General features: G+C 46.0%; 1 protein-coding gene across 2 annotated transcripts in view; it reads right to left on the bottom strand.

The window, feature by feature from the left end:
- The window catches only part of BTC (betacellulin), a 32,630-nt gene extending 19,973 nt beyond the window's left edge, over positions 1-12,657 (bottom strand). The window contains exons 1-2 of one of the 2 annotated variants that reach the window (XM_067556993.1): positions 12,505-12,657; positions 3,352-3,447 (exon numbers count right to left, since the gene is read on the bottom strand). In XM_067556993.1, the coding sequence (XP_067413094.1) occupies positions 3,352-3,447; positions 12,505-12,556 (148 nt within the window). In that variant the 5' untranslated portion in view covers positions 12,557-12,657. The remainder of the gene's footprint in view (positions 1-3,351; positions 3,448-12,504) is intronic. The other variant, XM_067556994.1, reaches the window with a different exon arrangement.
- Between the last annotated feature and the right edge of the window lie 3,691 nt (positions 12,658-16,348).

Below are 16,348 nucleotides of genomic sequence, written 5' to 3'. Positions count from 1 at the left end.
GCAAATTCCAGTTGTGTGTCATTTGCATTGACTGGTACCACTCTACTATTGCCTCTGGGTGCTTAGTGGGGTTTAAGAGACTGATGCACAACTCTAGCTTCTTACCAATGACTTCTCTGTTCATTGCATCTGCAACAATCATAGGCTTCATTTCTTCTTTGTGAATCTCTTGTACCGTATTTGCTGTGTGTTTGGTTTATAATCTGTTAGTGTCTGTAACTGTTCAATACTGGAAAAATAATTCTCATGAGTGAATACATAAGAATCTGTTAAATGAGCATAGTCTGAGAGTACAAAACTGCACCTTATGTCTCGGTTCAAAGGAGGAGGACAGGACTGTATTCACAAGGTGTACCGATAAATACAGATATCACATACGTACCCCCTAGCTAATTATGTTGCATAAGAAATTATTAGTGAAGTTTTCGTTAAAAAATAATTGAAATTCACTGAAAGTGGTTTCACGGTCACCTGGTGTGTGAATCAGGAAAGGGTAATAATAAGTACTCAGACAGTAGAACCTCAGAGTTATGAACACCAGAGTGACAACCTGACCAGCCGGCCACACACCTCATTTGGAACCGGAAGTACACAATCAGTCAGCAGCAGAGCAAAAAAAAAAAAAAAAAAAAAAAAAGCAGATTAACACAATACTGTGTTTAACTGTAAACTACTAAAGAAAATAAAGGGAAAGTTTAAAAAAAAATTGACAAGATAAGGAAACTGTTTCTGTGCTTGTTTCATTTAAATAAGCATTTTTCTTCTGCACAGTAAAGTTTCAATGCTGTATTAAGTCAATGTTCAGTTGGAAACTTTTGAAAGAACAATCCTAACGTTTTGTTCAGAATTATGAACAACCTCATTCCCGAGGTGTTGATAACTCTGAGGTTTACTGTATTTCAAAATGCTTAACTTGACAAGGTATCAGGCAGTTTCTTTGAATTTAGGGTCCTGAAATTCAGAATTCTCTCTCTCGCACCCACACCCTGCCAAAATGTTTGCATTTGGCTACTGAACTGGAATGTCACCACTAGATCATAGATCCCAGTTACATCAGGAATGGCCTAAGGAGCATTTTAAATTGTTGGGTGTATCATAAAAAAATGAGTTTGCCTTGCAGGAAGCAGCTGATTGAAGTTTCTCTCATTTAAGTTGTAATACCAGCCTACAAAACAACAGCACAGACAGCAGCCACACGTATGTGTCTCACGCAAAAGAGGAAAGCACCAAGATCTTGTCATGAGTGCAGGATTGGAGGAGGAAAAAACAGGTGTTGAAAGTGGAAATCCCATGCCGGGGAAAGCATTCTAGTGTGGGCATGGCAAACTGGCTGAAGGGATTTAAAAAAAAAAAAAAAAAAAAAAAGTTCCTGAAGTCATTCCATTACAGTCAATCCACTGAGTTTCCCCATCTCATTAAGACTCCAATTATCGATGCATTCTATACTGTCAGAGTTTCCTGGCATTGCAATTCACCAGTTATAAGGCTGAAATGAATCTAATTTACCTCTCTAACACACTGCTACTCTCAGTTCACATTATTTCTTTAAAAGAAGGCCATTCTAAATTCCTCCTACATTACCCTTAAAATAAGTGTGGCCAAGTCACAAGTGTGCATGCTGCTTTGGTTTCTCCTTCTTCAAATTGTAATAATACAACTGCAGGAGGGATTTTCTTAAGCACTTATCATTGGCCTAACTCTGCTCTCACTGAAGTCAAAGGTAAAGACGCCCACTAACTTGGATGACAGAGTCAGACCAATGTTGAGTGCTTTTGAAAATCCCACCTTTATATTATAAATACAAATAGGATTTTAAATGGTTTTTATTATTTAAAGTCCCTTTCCAGTAGATACCCAATGTTTGCTGCACTGACAGTTCTTATGCTAGGTGGCTGATACTGTGTCATCTTGCTGCCACACAAGTGTGGCCTGTAAGCGTTCCATTTCCTACCATCAGTCAGGACAATAGTCAAGGACACCCCTCCTAATAACTTTGCTTTACTTGGTGCAGAAAAGAGGTAACAAGATCTTCAAGCAGCACCACCACTGCATCGGGGAGATCTTTGTTCGTTTCATTTCGGTGCTTTGTGCCAAACAGCTGGGGGCAAGGGCACAAAACTGAGCCTAAAGAAAAGCACTGGAACATTATACCAAGATGTACCACCCTGACCTGATCCCAGCAGAAAGTATTCTTCTACTATTTTACTGGGTGGGAGGAGGACACCAAAATTCAGTTAGTTCCTATGTCTGATTATGCCCAGCTTAAAATTTTTTTATATACGTAAATATATATATTTATACATAAGGAAGTCAGATTATTGGTTGGGGAGCAATGACACAACAGTGTCTGAAAAGCCAAGCACTCCCTCATTAAACATGCTATTCTCACTCCACAAGTGATTTTCCCAGGAAGTCTCCTGCTTTTTTCAGAGCAAGATGCTACGATCCACATTGCTGTGATGCATGCTCACAAAGGATGGGCACGTGCACAGGGAAGAGTGTAGAGAAGCAATAGATCCATGTTTGGGCAATGGCAGCTCTGGTACTTCTTTAAGACTATTCTGGGTCTGGTGTATAAATCACACTGGAGTCAACAGGGTGCACGCATGCATATCAGAAAACTAAAGAAACTGGGATGAATGGCATGCAGAAAGCATAAGAAAGCGTCCTGCCATACTGCAGTCAAGTCTGAACAGATGTATAGTGCAGGATTCCCTTTCTGGATGATGTGAGCCACATTCACGTGAATGGAGTCTAAACGGCAGCTGCTTCTCAACACTCTGAGAAGGCATGAAATGCTGGCAGCACGTTCCATAAACACTGCCAAAGGACAGCTCGGGGTAAGAGATCTTGAACTCTCTCTCTCATGGTGCAGCATTAACTGCATGGTTGTAAGGAAATCTACTGGAACCATGTCCAGCGTTAGCCTTGTCAATGTGTAGGAGGTACAGGACAATTAACTCGTTGGTGGGGCACAGGATAAACGTTTTGTAAAACTAAATCCAGAACAGTTTGCAGTGTAAAGAGCTTTACTTCAGAAGTTGTATACAGTGTGGCCATGTTCCCAAGGGAATTATTAATGTTAGCCTTCATTTTCAGATTGCAAAGAAAATGATTAAAATACTGTTGCAGAATCAGTAATGCACCTTGAAGGCCTGTCTACTCCAGAAAATCACCCCACAACAGACATGGGCTGTTAGCAACAGCTCCCCCTGGGCTGGCACTGAAAATGCCTTGGCTGTTTGCAGCACCATGCCAGACAGCACCACTGAGACCTCTACTGACTACACTGTCTCAGCTCACTGTTCTGTTCTTAACCTGAATCTATATCTTGTTATAACACAGCATTACCTGTACAGTTCTCCGGAGAGCTACACACGAGCCTCTTCACTCCATAGTCAGTTGTCACGTTCCAACTGGCACCCACACAGCTGAAAACTGCTAGGCCTTCAATTAAAACAAAAACAGATTACACAAGGATCTTGAAAAGGCTGGATTTGCTATGGCTATGTACACACCACCACCAATAACTCTCTGGGAATTAGAAATGCATGAGCAATCCTCTCCTAATGCACAAATCTGGTGCCCAGGTGCACATTCTGGCACACTCCCTGCGTGTCGCCTCTGCTCCCCCTCTGGAGTGGAATGAAGCACTAAGCAATGTCACTGCCTGTTTCATTAGGGACCTCACCTGATGAACGTCCCCTACTGATTGCTTTGAAACAAGGGAAAAGGGCAACAAACATGCCAATGAATGAAGGGAAAGTAAGTACTGGGTTGGAGGGAAGATAGCTACTCTTTCAGGCCCGCAGGCTGATGGATTCCTTGGCCACATAACTCCTATTAGACCAAAACTGTAGCAATTAACACACAGGCTGAGTGAAGTAGGGTGATCTAGGAACCGTGCAACACAGCCTCTTTCCCCTGAAAACCAGACCCCTACGCAAGCAAGAGGAGAAGGGGTGCCTGGCTCACTCAGGCAAAAACCTCCTCATTCACATTTTCGACCTTACCACACCCAGCCCAGCAGTAATTTGGCAGGCTCCTGCACCACCACACAGAAAAGCCATGGGCGGAGCAGTCTTGGCCTGCTGGCCCCCTCCACGGGCAGGGAGACAGCGAGAGCTAGCGGTGGTGAAGGATTGCTCTCCTGGGGATGGAGGTCATGACCTCCCGTTCACCTGCACAGCATCCAGAGAGTAGCCGGAAAGGCCGGCCCTCTGGGCAGGCTCCCAGAAAGCCCGGGGGAGTTGATGTTTCAAGCTCTGGATAGCAGAGAGAGGCCCAGGCTCAGGAAGCAGGGAGACCAGGCTCTCTCTGTGGGGAGGGCTGAACCGCCCTGGTAAGGGAGGCGGGTGGGCCCTCTGGTAACATTGGGGCACAGTAGAACTCTCATTGGTGCCACTGGGAAAGGCCCTGGATGGCAGGAAGTAACCAGATGGGTGCTCAGTACAGGTCTGTGCTGCTTCCAGTGTCACACAGGAGGGAAAGAGCCAGAGGACACACAACACACAGCACCTATAGATGCCACAGCAGCTGCCTCTGCTGTCTCTCCCCGCTCTGTGTCACTCGTTCCCCCCCCTCCACACTTCCATCCCTCTTCCAACTGCTGGCCCCCTGCAGTATTCTGCCATGGGGATCCTTGCCAGCACACTGTCTCTTCCCCTCCTCTAATAGAGGGAAAGCAGCACGCAGCAGCAGCTACTCTTAGTCTCCCTGCTCCTAACAATGCTGCATGAAGCAGGGAAGCACTCAGAGGGGTGGGAAGAAGCAGCCCTTCACTACCGTGACCATAGCTCCTAGCACCTGAAGGCAAAACCTCGACACCAGCAGCTTTTCCTTCTCACCTCCTCTCCTGAGCAGGGAAGCCAAGCAGTCTTTCCCTTGCCCCACCCTTTACCACTGTGGGGAAACCCACAAGAGGCTTGTTTCTCACCCTACCCTCCCTTGTGGGCAGGATCAGGCACTGAGTCAAGGAAAGAGTCAAGGAAAGAGAGGACAGCACTGCAGGCCTCCAATACTTATCATCATGGCCCTTCCAAATTCACGATTCATTTTCATAAATTTCACAGTAATGGCATTTTGAAAAGCTTGAATTTCAGTTTCAGATATTTAAATCTTACATGTCACGGTGTTGTAGCAAAGCACGAATATGTATTTTAAAATGGCAAAATATAAACATGCTGCCTTAAGAGCTTTACATTTCTCAAGCTGGGGGGTCCAGTTTAAAAGTCAATAAAGATAATCATACATCTATTTTCCATTTTACTTATCAAGGGTGTCACATCTAGATCACCAGAGTTAGACACAGAAGAGATCCATCAGATCAACTGCATGCCTCAGGCAACACAGAAGATGGTACCCAGATCATTAACCGCTCACATATTACACATACGTGCCTCGCTGAGTTTTCTGCCTGGGTCACTGTTCTCAGTCACTGATCTAGGATAATTGCAGGGAAGGACATAAGAAAATTATTTTCCATATTTTAAGCCTGCCATAATAGTATCCAATGCAGTCAGGAGGTGAGAAGAAACAGGTGAGAAGTGGTAGGTTACACCTGTTATGAGAAGAGATGGCTCCCTCCCTTCCCCAACACTGCGTCCACAGAGCAAAGTCTTGATTGTGCACAAATGTTCTGGTGGGCTATTCTGCCAAGTAGCTTGTTGCACAGAGGGCAACGGCTTTGCAGGGGGTGGCAGTTCTGCATGTACATCAGTCTCCGTGGGAACAGGCCTCTCCAGGCATGCTTCTCGTGAATTAATGCAGTCGAGTGGGGAGAGAAGCAGCAGGTCATGAAAGTAGGAGGCTGCAAAGCAGCCTCTGTGCCGAGCACATGCACTTACTCCATACCACCACAGACCACACCCACAGCCAGAACAACGCGGACCACACCAAGGGCAGCAGCACATGCCTGCTTTGGAGAGACACAGGTAGGGAAGAGAATCATCCCCTCCTGACTTGCAGAACTACTTCTCGGCCAGTGGGAAGATTGCAGTAGCTTCTGCGTCCTAGTCACACCCCCTCCAACCAGGCTGGGGTGCGGTAAGAGGTGGGAGGATCTGCACAGCAGCAGTTCCTTTCTGGCTCCTCACAGCCCTGCCTGCCTCCAGCACCTATTACCTGGCACACAACGCCATGCTTCATGGAGGCAATACAAACTGCCTGCGTGCCCCAATCTCCCCCCCACAGACAAGGAAGCTGCTCAAACCACAGCAGCAGAACTATGCCGACTGTTGCCCTTTTAAAAAGAGCTAGACAGATTTTCACACTCAACTGCCAATAATAAGCACTAAGACAAGGTAACTGGGAGAACAAAAGAAACAGAATTTAGAATCTTGGCATACAATGTTTGCTGACCCCCTGGTACATTCAGTTTCACAGCTGAACAGTTTATCCGCACAGAAGCTAAGATATCAACCCCCTACCACTTGCCCACCTGTGTGGCTGCAAGCACGGAAGCAGCTCCATTGACATCAATGAGACTGTTCACGTGTAAGGTTAAGCCTAATTCTAAGCAACAGCAGGATCAGGGCTCAGCCTTCCCTACAAAGCCAAGTGACTAGAGATCTTGGATGCCTATGTAAGACACCTTAAAGCACCTGATTTTCAAAGGGCGAGCACTTAGCGTTTTCTGAAAATCAGGCCCCTTCAAGACCTGTCCGAGTGGGTCTCTAAAATTGGAGGCAGCCAAAATGGTAAGTCGCTTAAGAAAATCATGGCTTAAATGTCTAATATTACTCAGGAACTTTAAAATGGCAAAATAAAGCCACTCCAAAACCAGTGTAACTGTCAATTGGCAGAACGCCCTTCTCTCCTGAACCGTTAATACAGCAGCAATCAAGCACCATCACACACCAGCAAATGGGACAAACATAAAACCAGTCCCATGTCAGGGAGCCTTTCCCACCAAATATTTCTCACCCAATCTATACATGGGACGACCAGATAGCAAGCATAAGGTGACCAGATAGCAATTGTGAAACAATCAGGACAGGGGGTAGAGGATAATAGGCACCTATATAAGAAAAAAGCCCCAAATATCAGGACTGTCCCTATAACATTGGGACATCTGGTCACTCTAAGAGCCACTGCTGTTTTAAAGCTACTGCTTTTGGTATGACTTCATTTTTAGTTCCATGCTTAGGGCTCAATGCACATGCTTATCCCCACAAGTAACTATGCTAGGACAATAAACTTTCCTTGCTCTCCCAATGGTTGGCAGAGATAAGGTCCTGGATGACAACCAGCTTGATTAAACTTAATCTGGCTGAGATAGAGGGAATGCTGTTTCTCTCCCAATAACCTATTGTGTGTGTTTGGGCAAGACATTTCCCTGCCTGTTCCTTCCCTCCCATCCCGCGGTCTGACTTTTCTAGAAGCTCTTCAGGGCAGGTACTGGCTCATACTGCACACGTACAGCACCTAGCACAAGGGAGGCATCTGGGACATCCAAGTGCTACTGTCATTCCAATGATAGAGGCTGAATTTTTGCTTGGGATTTTAATTGAATCTGACATTCCATACTGACCATGTGCTCTGCAATAAACTTTCATTTGCTTTTGGTGTTTAGACACATCTAAGGGTCAGGCCAAGAGCCTCTTATTCAAGCCAAACTCTCACAGAAGCCAGCGGGAGTGCTATCAGAGAAAACATTACAGGACTGGGGCCCTAAATGCTGAAGGCTGATTCCAGGAGGTCATGGCTCTAGTTTAATAGGACTGTAGTCCAACCACAAGTTATTGGACTCAGTGGGGTTACCTACTGAGAAGGAAAGAAATAACTCCCCCTTCCGCATAAATTACTGGGTTATAAAGGAGGTCAGACTAGATGTCTAAATATAGTGGTCTCTTCTGGCCTTAACATCACTGAATGGAGTCCAGGATAAGTAATTCCCCCCAAACTTTAGCTAGTTGCTTTGGGGCACCCATGCCCTCTGAGTGGGTCTTCAACCCTTTTGAACTTTCCAGCAGTAACAACAAAAACTGCTCCAGCTAAATCCCGTAAGAACCCCCTTATCTTGCCATGCGATAACAGAACTATATTGTACAGTGTGCATAATTTCATCATGACAGTGTCTGCATGCGCACACACACTTATTTTTACTGACAAGCATACGCAGAACTTGCCGGTCCAAAAATCCACACGCTGCAGTACAGCTACAGCCCAGAGCAGGGCTGTAGACCAGGGTCTATTCAATTACACCATACCCGGAAGTAAATCTCTGAATGGGCACATTAAAGGTCCTAGTGGACTTCACAAAGCACAGAAATTCCCCTAGCCCCTCCCCACTAATGTGGTCCAATCCCCATGGAGCAGTAATAAAAGGGATCCTATGGAGTGTAACAGATTGATGCTGGGAAGGAAGTACTTTCCCAAAGACCCAGATCTGCCAGACCCAAGTCCCTCCCACTTGAAAGCTGATGGAATAAGGTGGGGGCTCTTCTCTGTACATGCAACGGGCTCACAACTTACAAAGTCTTATTGAAAATGAGTGAACTCAAATCTAACTTATCAGGGTATGGGGGAAAGCAGCCCAAAGCCAGAAAAGTATAAAAATATTTGTTGCACTGATTTCAAACACACAAATAAAAGAAGGGACCAATTACAATACATGAAGAGAATGCACCGCTTATCGTGAGATTTTAATCTATGGGTTTTAAGGCTACTGAGGTGGTTTAAGAACCCAGATTCAAATTCACAATTTGAGAGGCACCCTGGGCAGACCCCCGCTGCAGGAATGACTGGAACTAATCATTTCTGACACCCTGCCCAGGACAGAGGCAGGATGTGTTCAGATAGAAATCAGAGCAAACTACAGACAACACTGTGCACAGTATGTTAACACTTGAATACAGGGCTTGGAAAAGTTACCCAGTGTCTACTAGCCCTTGGACTAAGCCCCACCGTCAGCTCAACACACACATACTCAAATCCCCTACGGCCACACCCCCATCCCAACTCACACCTTCTTCTGTCCAGTCTCCTGCTGGGTGGGTGCCTCCAGCATTTTGATCCAGAAGACCTTGTTCTCCTACTAGCTGAACGCTGCCTCCCTCTCCAGGTCACTTAATACTGGGCATCCTTGCCGATAAATCAGCATGTGCTGGGGTGGCAGATGTCTCAGGCACACACAAAACCATCTGCTGGGGTGACAGCAGTTTCAGCTTGTACGGTCCCTTAGAGACACAGTCCTCTGCTCAGGCGGTTAGGCCCCTGCTCCATGAGATGGCAGTCCCACTTCCCCACATCCTACTGTAAACAATGGGAGCCAGGCTCTTCCCCTTCTGCTACCGTAACAGGGGGAGCAGCTGCCTCCACATCCCACTCCACAATAGCAGCCTCACCAGCGAGGGCAGTGGTCTGTCTGCAGGCTCAGGCAGACATTGCTGCATCGGTTTACACCGCGCTTGCATCTAGAAGAGTCTCTTCGCAACCCCATGGGCTAGAGACTTCCAGCCAAAAACAGCACAACTGGCATTGAGCCAGCTCAACGAGGTGGATGGATTTGGCAGCTGCTAGGTGTGAAAACCTACCCCAAATGAAAGCTTTGCCATCAGCAGAATCTCTCGCCTGATAAAAATCACCAATTCACTCTGGCCAAGTGGATTTTTCATGCCCTGCTGATATACAGAGAAAATGCCATGCTTGTTTATTTAAATAGTGTTATTAGCAAGGGATTAGAAACAGCACCCTGTCCCCAGCTGCTATTGGTTTTCATGCTTGCATAAAAAGCCCAGAATTCTGGATCGTGAACTGTGCTGTACAGCGTTCACACACTCCATAAAGCCGGTAAGAACCCAGCACTTTCCTGAAGGCTGGTTATTTCTGAAGGCTGGTTAAACATTTTATAGGGAAACTTATCTGGTTTGTGCCCTTATGAAGGGGGAGGTTTTTTTTTTTTAAAAAAAAGGATCTTTAAACCTTATTTCATCCCCTCTGAAGATGGTGAGAAAATTCCAATCCAGCTTTAGGCAAAGCAAAGACTTTTAATGGCAGTGTCTCCATTTTGAAACATGTGAGATGGATCTATTTCTCTATCTGCATGCTTCATTCCCATTGATATTAATGATTGTTGTATACATACAGTAAGAGAAAGAGAGAGAGAAAATAGGGCAGGCCTTTTCAAAACAACCGAGCGGGACTATCTGAAGTCTTGGGACAAGATCCTGCAAATCGGAGACTTCAGAAGATTGGAAAAGGAGGATTCCATCCCAAGTGTCCAGTGAAGGGCGCTGCAGAAATATGTATCCAACACCACACATGAAATACAGTCTCACAATGACGCAGGGGAACTTCACCATGCACTCAGAGAACAGAATCGCAGCCTGATGGGACAGATGAGCATTGAAGCCCTACACCACACGCTAATGCTGGACAGAGCTGCAGGTTTAAAATCCCACATGCATCAAATTGAATACTGTACCTGTTTAGACAGGGAGTGTAATCAAACCCATTGAAGGTAACCTGCACAGGGGAAATATTCTGAACTTGCAATCTTTCTAGCTCCTTTATTACGTACAAGATGGCTTGAAGGGCTTGTTGTTGGAAATTTATATCCCCTCCCTCAGATCCCGATGCCCCTGGAAGACAATGTCATGACTGGACAAGTAGGGAAATGACAGCACAAGAGGCAAAACGATGCAATTGTGAAGGAAAGTGATTTTTAGCCAGTCATTTTAAAGTCTGGCTTTGTTAACCTGTATATAACTCCAATAACTCTAATGCATGTTACAAGATTCAGTGAAGGGGCGACCACACACATCACCAGGCCTCCAACAGCTCCTCCATCAAAACCAGGAAGGCAAGATTTGACATTCCCACTGTATCCATGGCCTTATCTACACTAGACAGAATTGCTGCTCTGGCTATACCAGTATAGTTAAAGCAGCAAAGAAAACTATAGTGTGACATAGTTGCACCACTATAAAAGAGTGCTTATATTGGTATAGCTCTTTCCAGGTCAGGACAAGGAATAAGCTTTGCTGGTATACGTCACCCTTATACCCATAGAAGGACATCTGTACTAAGGGTTTTACTGGCATAACTATTTTTTTTTTTAAAACCAAAAAAGATAAATCACACCCCATTATACCAATAAAACTTTTAAGCTTAGACAAAGCCTAAGGCTGAAAAACAATTATTAAAAAGACTTTTGGAGCCTCTTTATACATCATAAAGGACCAAAATAGGAAATAAGCCTAAATCTTTTAAAAATCCTTTACAATTCACCTCTAGGGCTGGCATAATATCACAGGGGGGAGGGGGAGATCATGAAGCCATGATTTTTGCTAACAATTCAGTGAATCTGTTCATCCCTCAAATAGATGCCTGGAACTCCCCTTGGGAATTCCATGTGTGTATTACAGGATCACAACACAGCCTGCTCCAATAGGTTTAATTTCAAAGTTACCAGGCTTCTCCCAGTTTGTGTTACCATCTTATTTTAGGTAGGATTTTATCTCCCCTTTAAGTGATTTTTCCTTGAGTTTTTTTTTTTAAAACAATTATTTAAATGAATCCATTGAAAGATGGAATAAGATCACAGCTGTTCCAGGCGCATCTAAATGTTAAGTTCCAGGCATGCATTTTAGGCTAATAAGCAGTAATTAGACCATTAACTGATAAACATGTATTTTGTTAAAGACTGCATGTTATTTAGGAATCTGCACGCTACCCAAACAAAACTGTTCTTGTTTGTTATAAACCAGGTGTTGGCTATAACTGATCAACCATTTGTTAAGGACAGCTATTAATCACTTATTAGCCTTTCATATGCCATTTATAAATGCACCCTTAACAGGCAGGGTAACTGATTTTTCACTTACTTAGTCAAGAAGGAGGCCAATGGTGTCTCCTGCTTGGACTGCTAATGGACATCCTTCCAGCTGCCACCCACAAAACTAAAACCCCCAACCTGAGAAGCTTTTTAACTGACAATATCTCAAGAGGCCTATGCAGAAAACTGCAGCTTTTAAACAAGACACCTCAGGAGTTTTTTAGCCAGACACACTCAGTGCTCTAAGCCTGACCTAGGACTTCAGGACCCCACAGTGTCAGTGTGTGAGAAATAACCCAGGTTTGAATTACAGGAGCATTGGGGGGTGGGGAGAGGACTGACAAAGCCCATAACTACCCCCATGATGGGTCGTTGTTGTTTTGCTCTAATTTTCACTCCCAGAGAACTGAAGCCTGGAGTGCCTTAAAATAAAATGTTGGTTCTGCCGCTAAAAATAGCGCCCCGGCTCTCGCGCAGGGCAGCTCTCTCCAGCCCAGAGCTTCATACACCCCTGGAAACCGGGATGGGGGTGGAGGGGAAAGGGGCTCGGCTTCTAGCAACAGCGGCTCATCACAGCAACAAACGGCGCGTGACCGGGGGGCACCTGGCCGGGGCACCCCACTGCGGCGCGTCTCGAGCCACCCACTCCCCTTGCAGCGGCAGCAGCAGGTGGGAGCTGCCCTTTGCTCCTTCCCCCCAGGTCCCCTCCCCCATCTCCTCCTTACCCAGCACCAGGAGCAGCGGCCCGGGGCCGCTCACCAGGACCACTGCGTCCATCCACGGCCCGGGCGGGGAGCAGCAGCCAGCTGCGCGGGGAAGCGGAGGGGAGGGAGGAGGAGCCGCCACCAGCCGGCGTGCGCACCGGAGGACAAATAACGCCGGCGGCCGCGGCCCGCCGCCGGGATTAAACACGCCCCGCAAGGCGGCCAGCGGAGCCCGCCCCCTGCAGGCGGCCCGGGGCTCGGAGCGCCCGGCCCGAGGGAAGGCTCGGGAGGGCGGCCGGCCGGGTTCCCATCCGTGGCGAGAGCGCGGCAGGTCCCGATCGCCTGGGCAGCTTGCGACGTGCCACGGGCGCGATGGTGTGTGGACAGTCGTGCAGGGTTTTCACGCGCAGCCGGCGCGCTCAGCCGATGAAAGACCCTGCGGCCCCTTCCCCTAAAGCACAGAACCTACCGCGCCTTTCCTGAACCTGCTGCACGCGGGGGGAGCGGGGGCAATCCTATCGGCTTCACATGCCCCTGGCACTAAGCTGATGAAAGACTCCGGTAAGAGTGTGGACACAGGGTGGGGGCGTGTTAAGACAGAACTGGTTTGAAATCACACCGTGAGTGGGGATACAGGGTGTGGATGTGTTAAGACAGAACTGGTTTGAAATCACACCGTGAGTGGGGATACAGGATGTGGATGTGCTAAGACAGAACTGGTTTGAAATCACACCGTGAGTGGGGATACAGGATGTGGATGTGCTAAGACAGAACTGGTTTGAAATCACACCGTGAGTGGGGATACAGGATGTGGATGTGCTAAGACAGAACTGGTTTGAAATCACACCGTGAGTGGGGATACAGGGTGTGGATGTGTTAAGACAGAACTGGTTTGAAATTGCACTTTAACTAAACTGGGGCAATGTCTCTGAGTTGATATGGCTTTATACCTGAAAGCTCCCTGTCAACGGGCCCCTCCTACAGAGAGGGACTGGATTGCATACACACGCCATGGATATTAGTAATAAGGAAGTGGCATCCTGCCAGAGTCGCCAACCCTCATGATTTTACCCCGTGTATTGCAGTATTTGATGTTTTGTTTTTTAAGTCCCAGCTACCAGAGCCAAGAGATAGCATCAGAATCTCAGCTTTAATTTTTTTTAAAACTAAGCTTCTGGCCCTCCTGTTTACAGAGAAATATTTAAAACATGAAGCAAGTGAACGATGATGGCCAAAAAAACAAAAGGCAAAATGCAAAAAATTGAGGGGGGTAGATAAATCTTGATTTTAAACCAGTTTTATGAGATGGGGGAGGAGTCAGGATTTTTGACTATTTGGGATTGCAGACACTGTTCTTTGTTTGCTTTATTGATCAACTTCTTACTCTTCAATAAAATCTCTTATGTCAATGTGATGCAATAAAATAAAATCTTTTGGGGGGAGGGGAAGAGAATGCTAATCGTCTGGCATTGATCCAGAGCAGGCGGTGAGTTTGCAGTATACTCACTTGTACTAAGCAAATGCTAACCTGAAAAATGGAAAGAGAACAAACAGACAGAAAATGTATGGGGGGGGGTGTGTGACACTCTGGGGTTCAACCCAGACCAGCAAGGGGTTTTGTCACCACCTGCCTTATAACTCTGCATGCCTTGGTGCTATGTAGCTTTGGCTCAGAGCCTTGACACCAGCACAGGGCCTCTCCCTGGCTCCTACAAGCCCAGTTACTCCATGCAGGGTGACACTAACACACTCCCAGGCCCAAGTTCTCCCCAAAACCATCTTACTCTGCAGTGCTCTGCCCCTCAGACTGGGGCACCCACAAAACTATAGCGAGTTTGCTGCTCTTTTACAGAGACAGCAGCCGAGTAACCAGGGTCGACAAACCCTCCACTTCAGTCAAAGCACTGAGTTGGTTTATGGTGAAAGGAAAAGAAGTTGATTAACAGAATGACATAGGTTTAAGTGATACCAAGCATAAGGAATAAGGACAGAAATGGCTACACATGAAAAAAGTAAAAACACACTTCTGAGACTAAAACGCAACTTAACCCTGAGTCCAAAGAAGTTTTTCTCACCACAGTCATTCTTTCAGCATGGCTGGGACATTCTTTAGCCAGGACCCAACATATGGCACTCAAAGCACTTGGTTTCTTTTTCTCTTCAGGAGAAGAATGCCAAAATGGCTTTTTCTCCCAGCTTTTAGCCTCCAAGTTTGATCCTTGTTTTCAAAGGCAGGAAGCCTTTCTGGGGGTTCAGCTTGCTCTGTTCACCAGCGAGCTGATGACACATTATTCTGTGCAGTCTCCTCCCCCCGTCGAGATAACTTCTTAACTATCTCCACCACTTGCTAGTTTGATGGCTTTGTAGACCTTTTCTGCGAATGTACTTGCATTGTCTCTCCTTGCTCAGTTGACACTGGAGACATTCAAGCAGGCAGGACCACATTCCTTTGTCTACGGCAGGGTGACTTCAACCTTCCTTGCCAAACATATGTTAAGGACATATTTACATCACATATTTATAATTTTTCATATTTCACCTGTGCATACAGCACGCAATAATACTAATGACCAGCAGGTTACCAGATTGCATATGATACCTTACATGATCCCTTTTAGCTACAGAGTATGACCACAGTGAGGGGGTACACTCAGCTAGTCAGACCAGCTGAGGCTCACTGATATCGGAAAGCTCTTTGCCCTCTGGCATTGGCGTGCTTCTGGGGTCACAGTCTGCATTAAGGAAATTCCCACAGCACCGCACCTGCAGTAGGTAGCAATGGTGTAAGTGCTTGCATTGCTGAGGCTAGGGCAGTTTTACAACAGAGCAAGTTTTCATGACATAGTGGTAAAACACCTGAAACTTGTCTGCACGAGTGACTTAGCACAATTGCTGGAAGCTGGAATCTAGTTTTTCTAGCATGAGACAGCTGAGAGCCTGCCTTTGTACTTCTTCCATAATTTCTTTCTGTCACCCCCCACTGAGCTAGCAGCCAGTTTAATTATTTGTTAGGCACTTTGAGGATGAAGTGTGGGAAGGCCACAGGAAATTTACTATTGACTTCAAAGAGAGCCGAGTTAAGCCACGCCTGAGCACTTTTGAAATCCTACCTTTAAAAGTGCTTTAGTAAGTGCCAAGTATTGTTAACAAAGATTAGAGCCAGAAACGAGAGCAGGTTTCTTTACAAAAATCCTGTTCCTGTTCTCCTTTAAGACCCCCCTCCTGTAAATTACTCTGTGCGGATGGACCACTGTGTTTGCAGAGCTCCATTGACTTCAGAGGGGCTCGGAGCAGGTGCAGGGTTCTGTCCACACTGAGCAGTTTGCAGGATTGGTCTTAATAGAGCAACACTTCTGTCCTGAATCATTCACACAGGCAGTCCTTGTAGTAGCAACACTAACGTTCCAGCTGGGAATGAATGGAAGCTGGGACAGTACACTTGGATTCAAAAGCACCTTGTTCAATTCCTGGCTCTACCACAGACCCCCTGTGGGAGTTAGGGCAAGTCACTTAATTTTTCTGTGCCTCAGTTCCCCATCTGTACAATGGGGATATGACTTCTTCCCTTGCTCCCAGGAGCATTCTGAGGATAAAATCCCTAAATGATTGTGGGGTTCTCAACTACTATAGTGACAAGTGCCATTTAAATCCCTGGAGAGAGAACTGGAGAAGCATTTTCATTATAAAACACTGTTTTCTGGCACAAACATGGGAGGAAATTGAGGATTTAAAAATGACCTTTTTATGGCTTGATCTCACAATAGAGGTGCTTGCTTTCAGTAGAGTTTGGTTTACTTTGAATAATCTAAGGTGCAGGCAATACAATGTTTTTCCACACATTAAGAAATTCTCATCTTTTTTTACG

Source organism: Emydura macquarii, unplaced genomic scaffold, assembly GCF_026122565.2.
Source record: "Emydura macquarii macquarii isolate MOO-44397 ecotype Brisbane River unplaced genomic scaffold, CSIRO-AGI_Emac_v2 contig_1790, whole genome shotgun sequence".
NCBI classification, from domain to species: Eukaryota; Metazoa; Chordata; order Testudines; family Chelidae; genus Emydura; species Emydura macquarii.
Note: the sequence above shows the minus strand (reverse complement) of the source record. Positions and strands in the feature narration are given on the sequence as shown.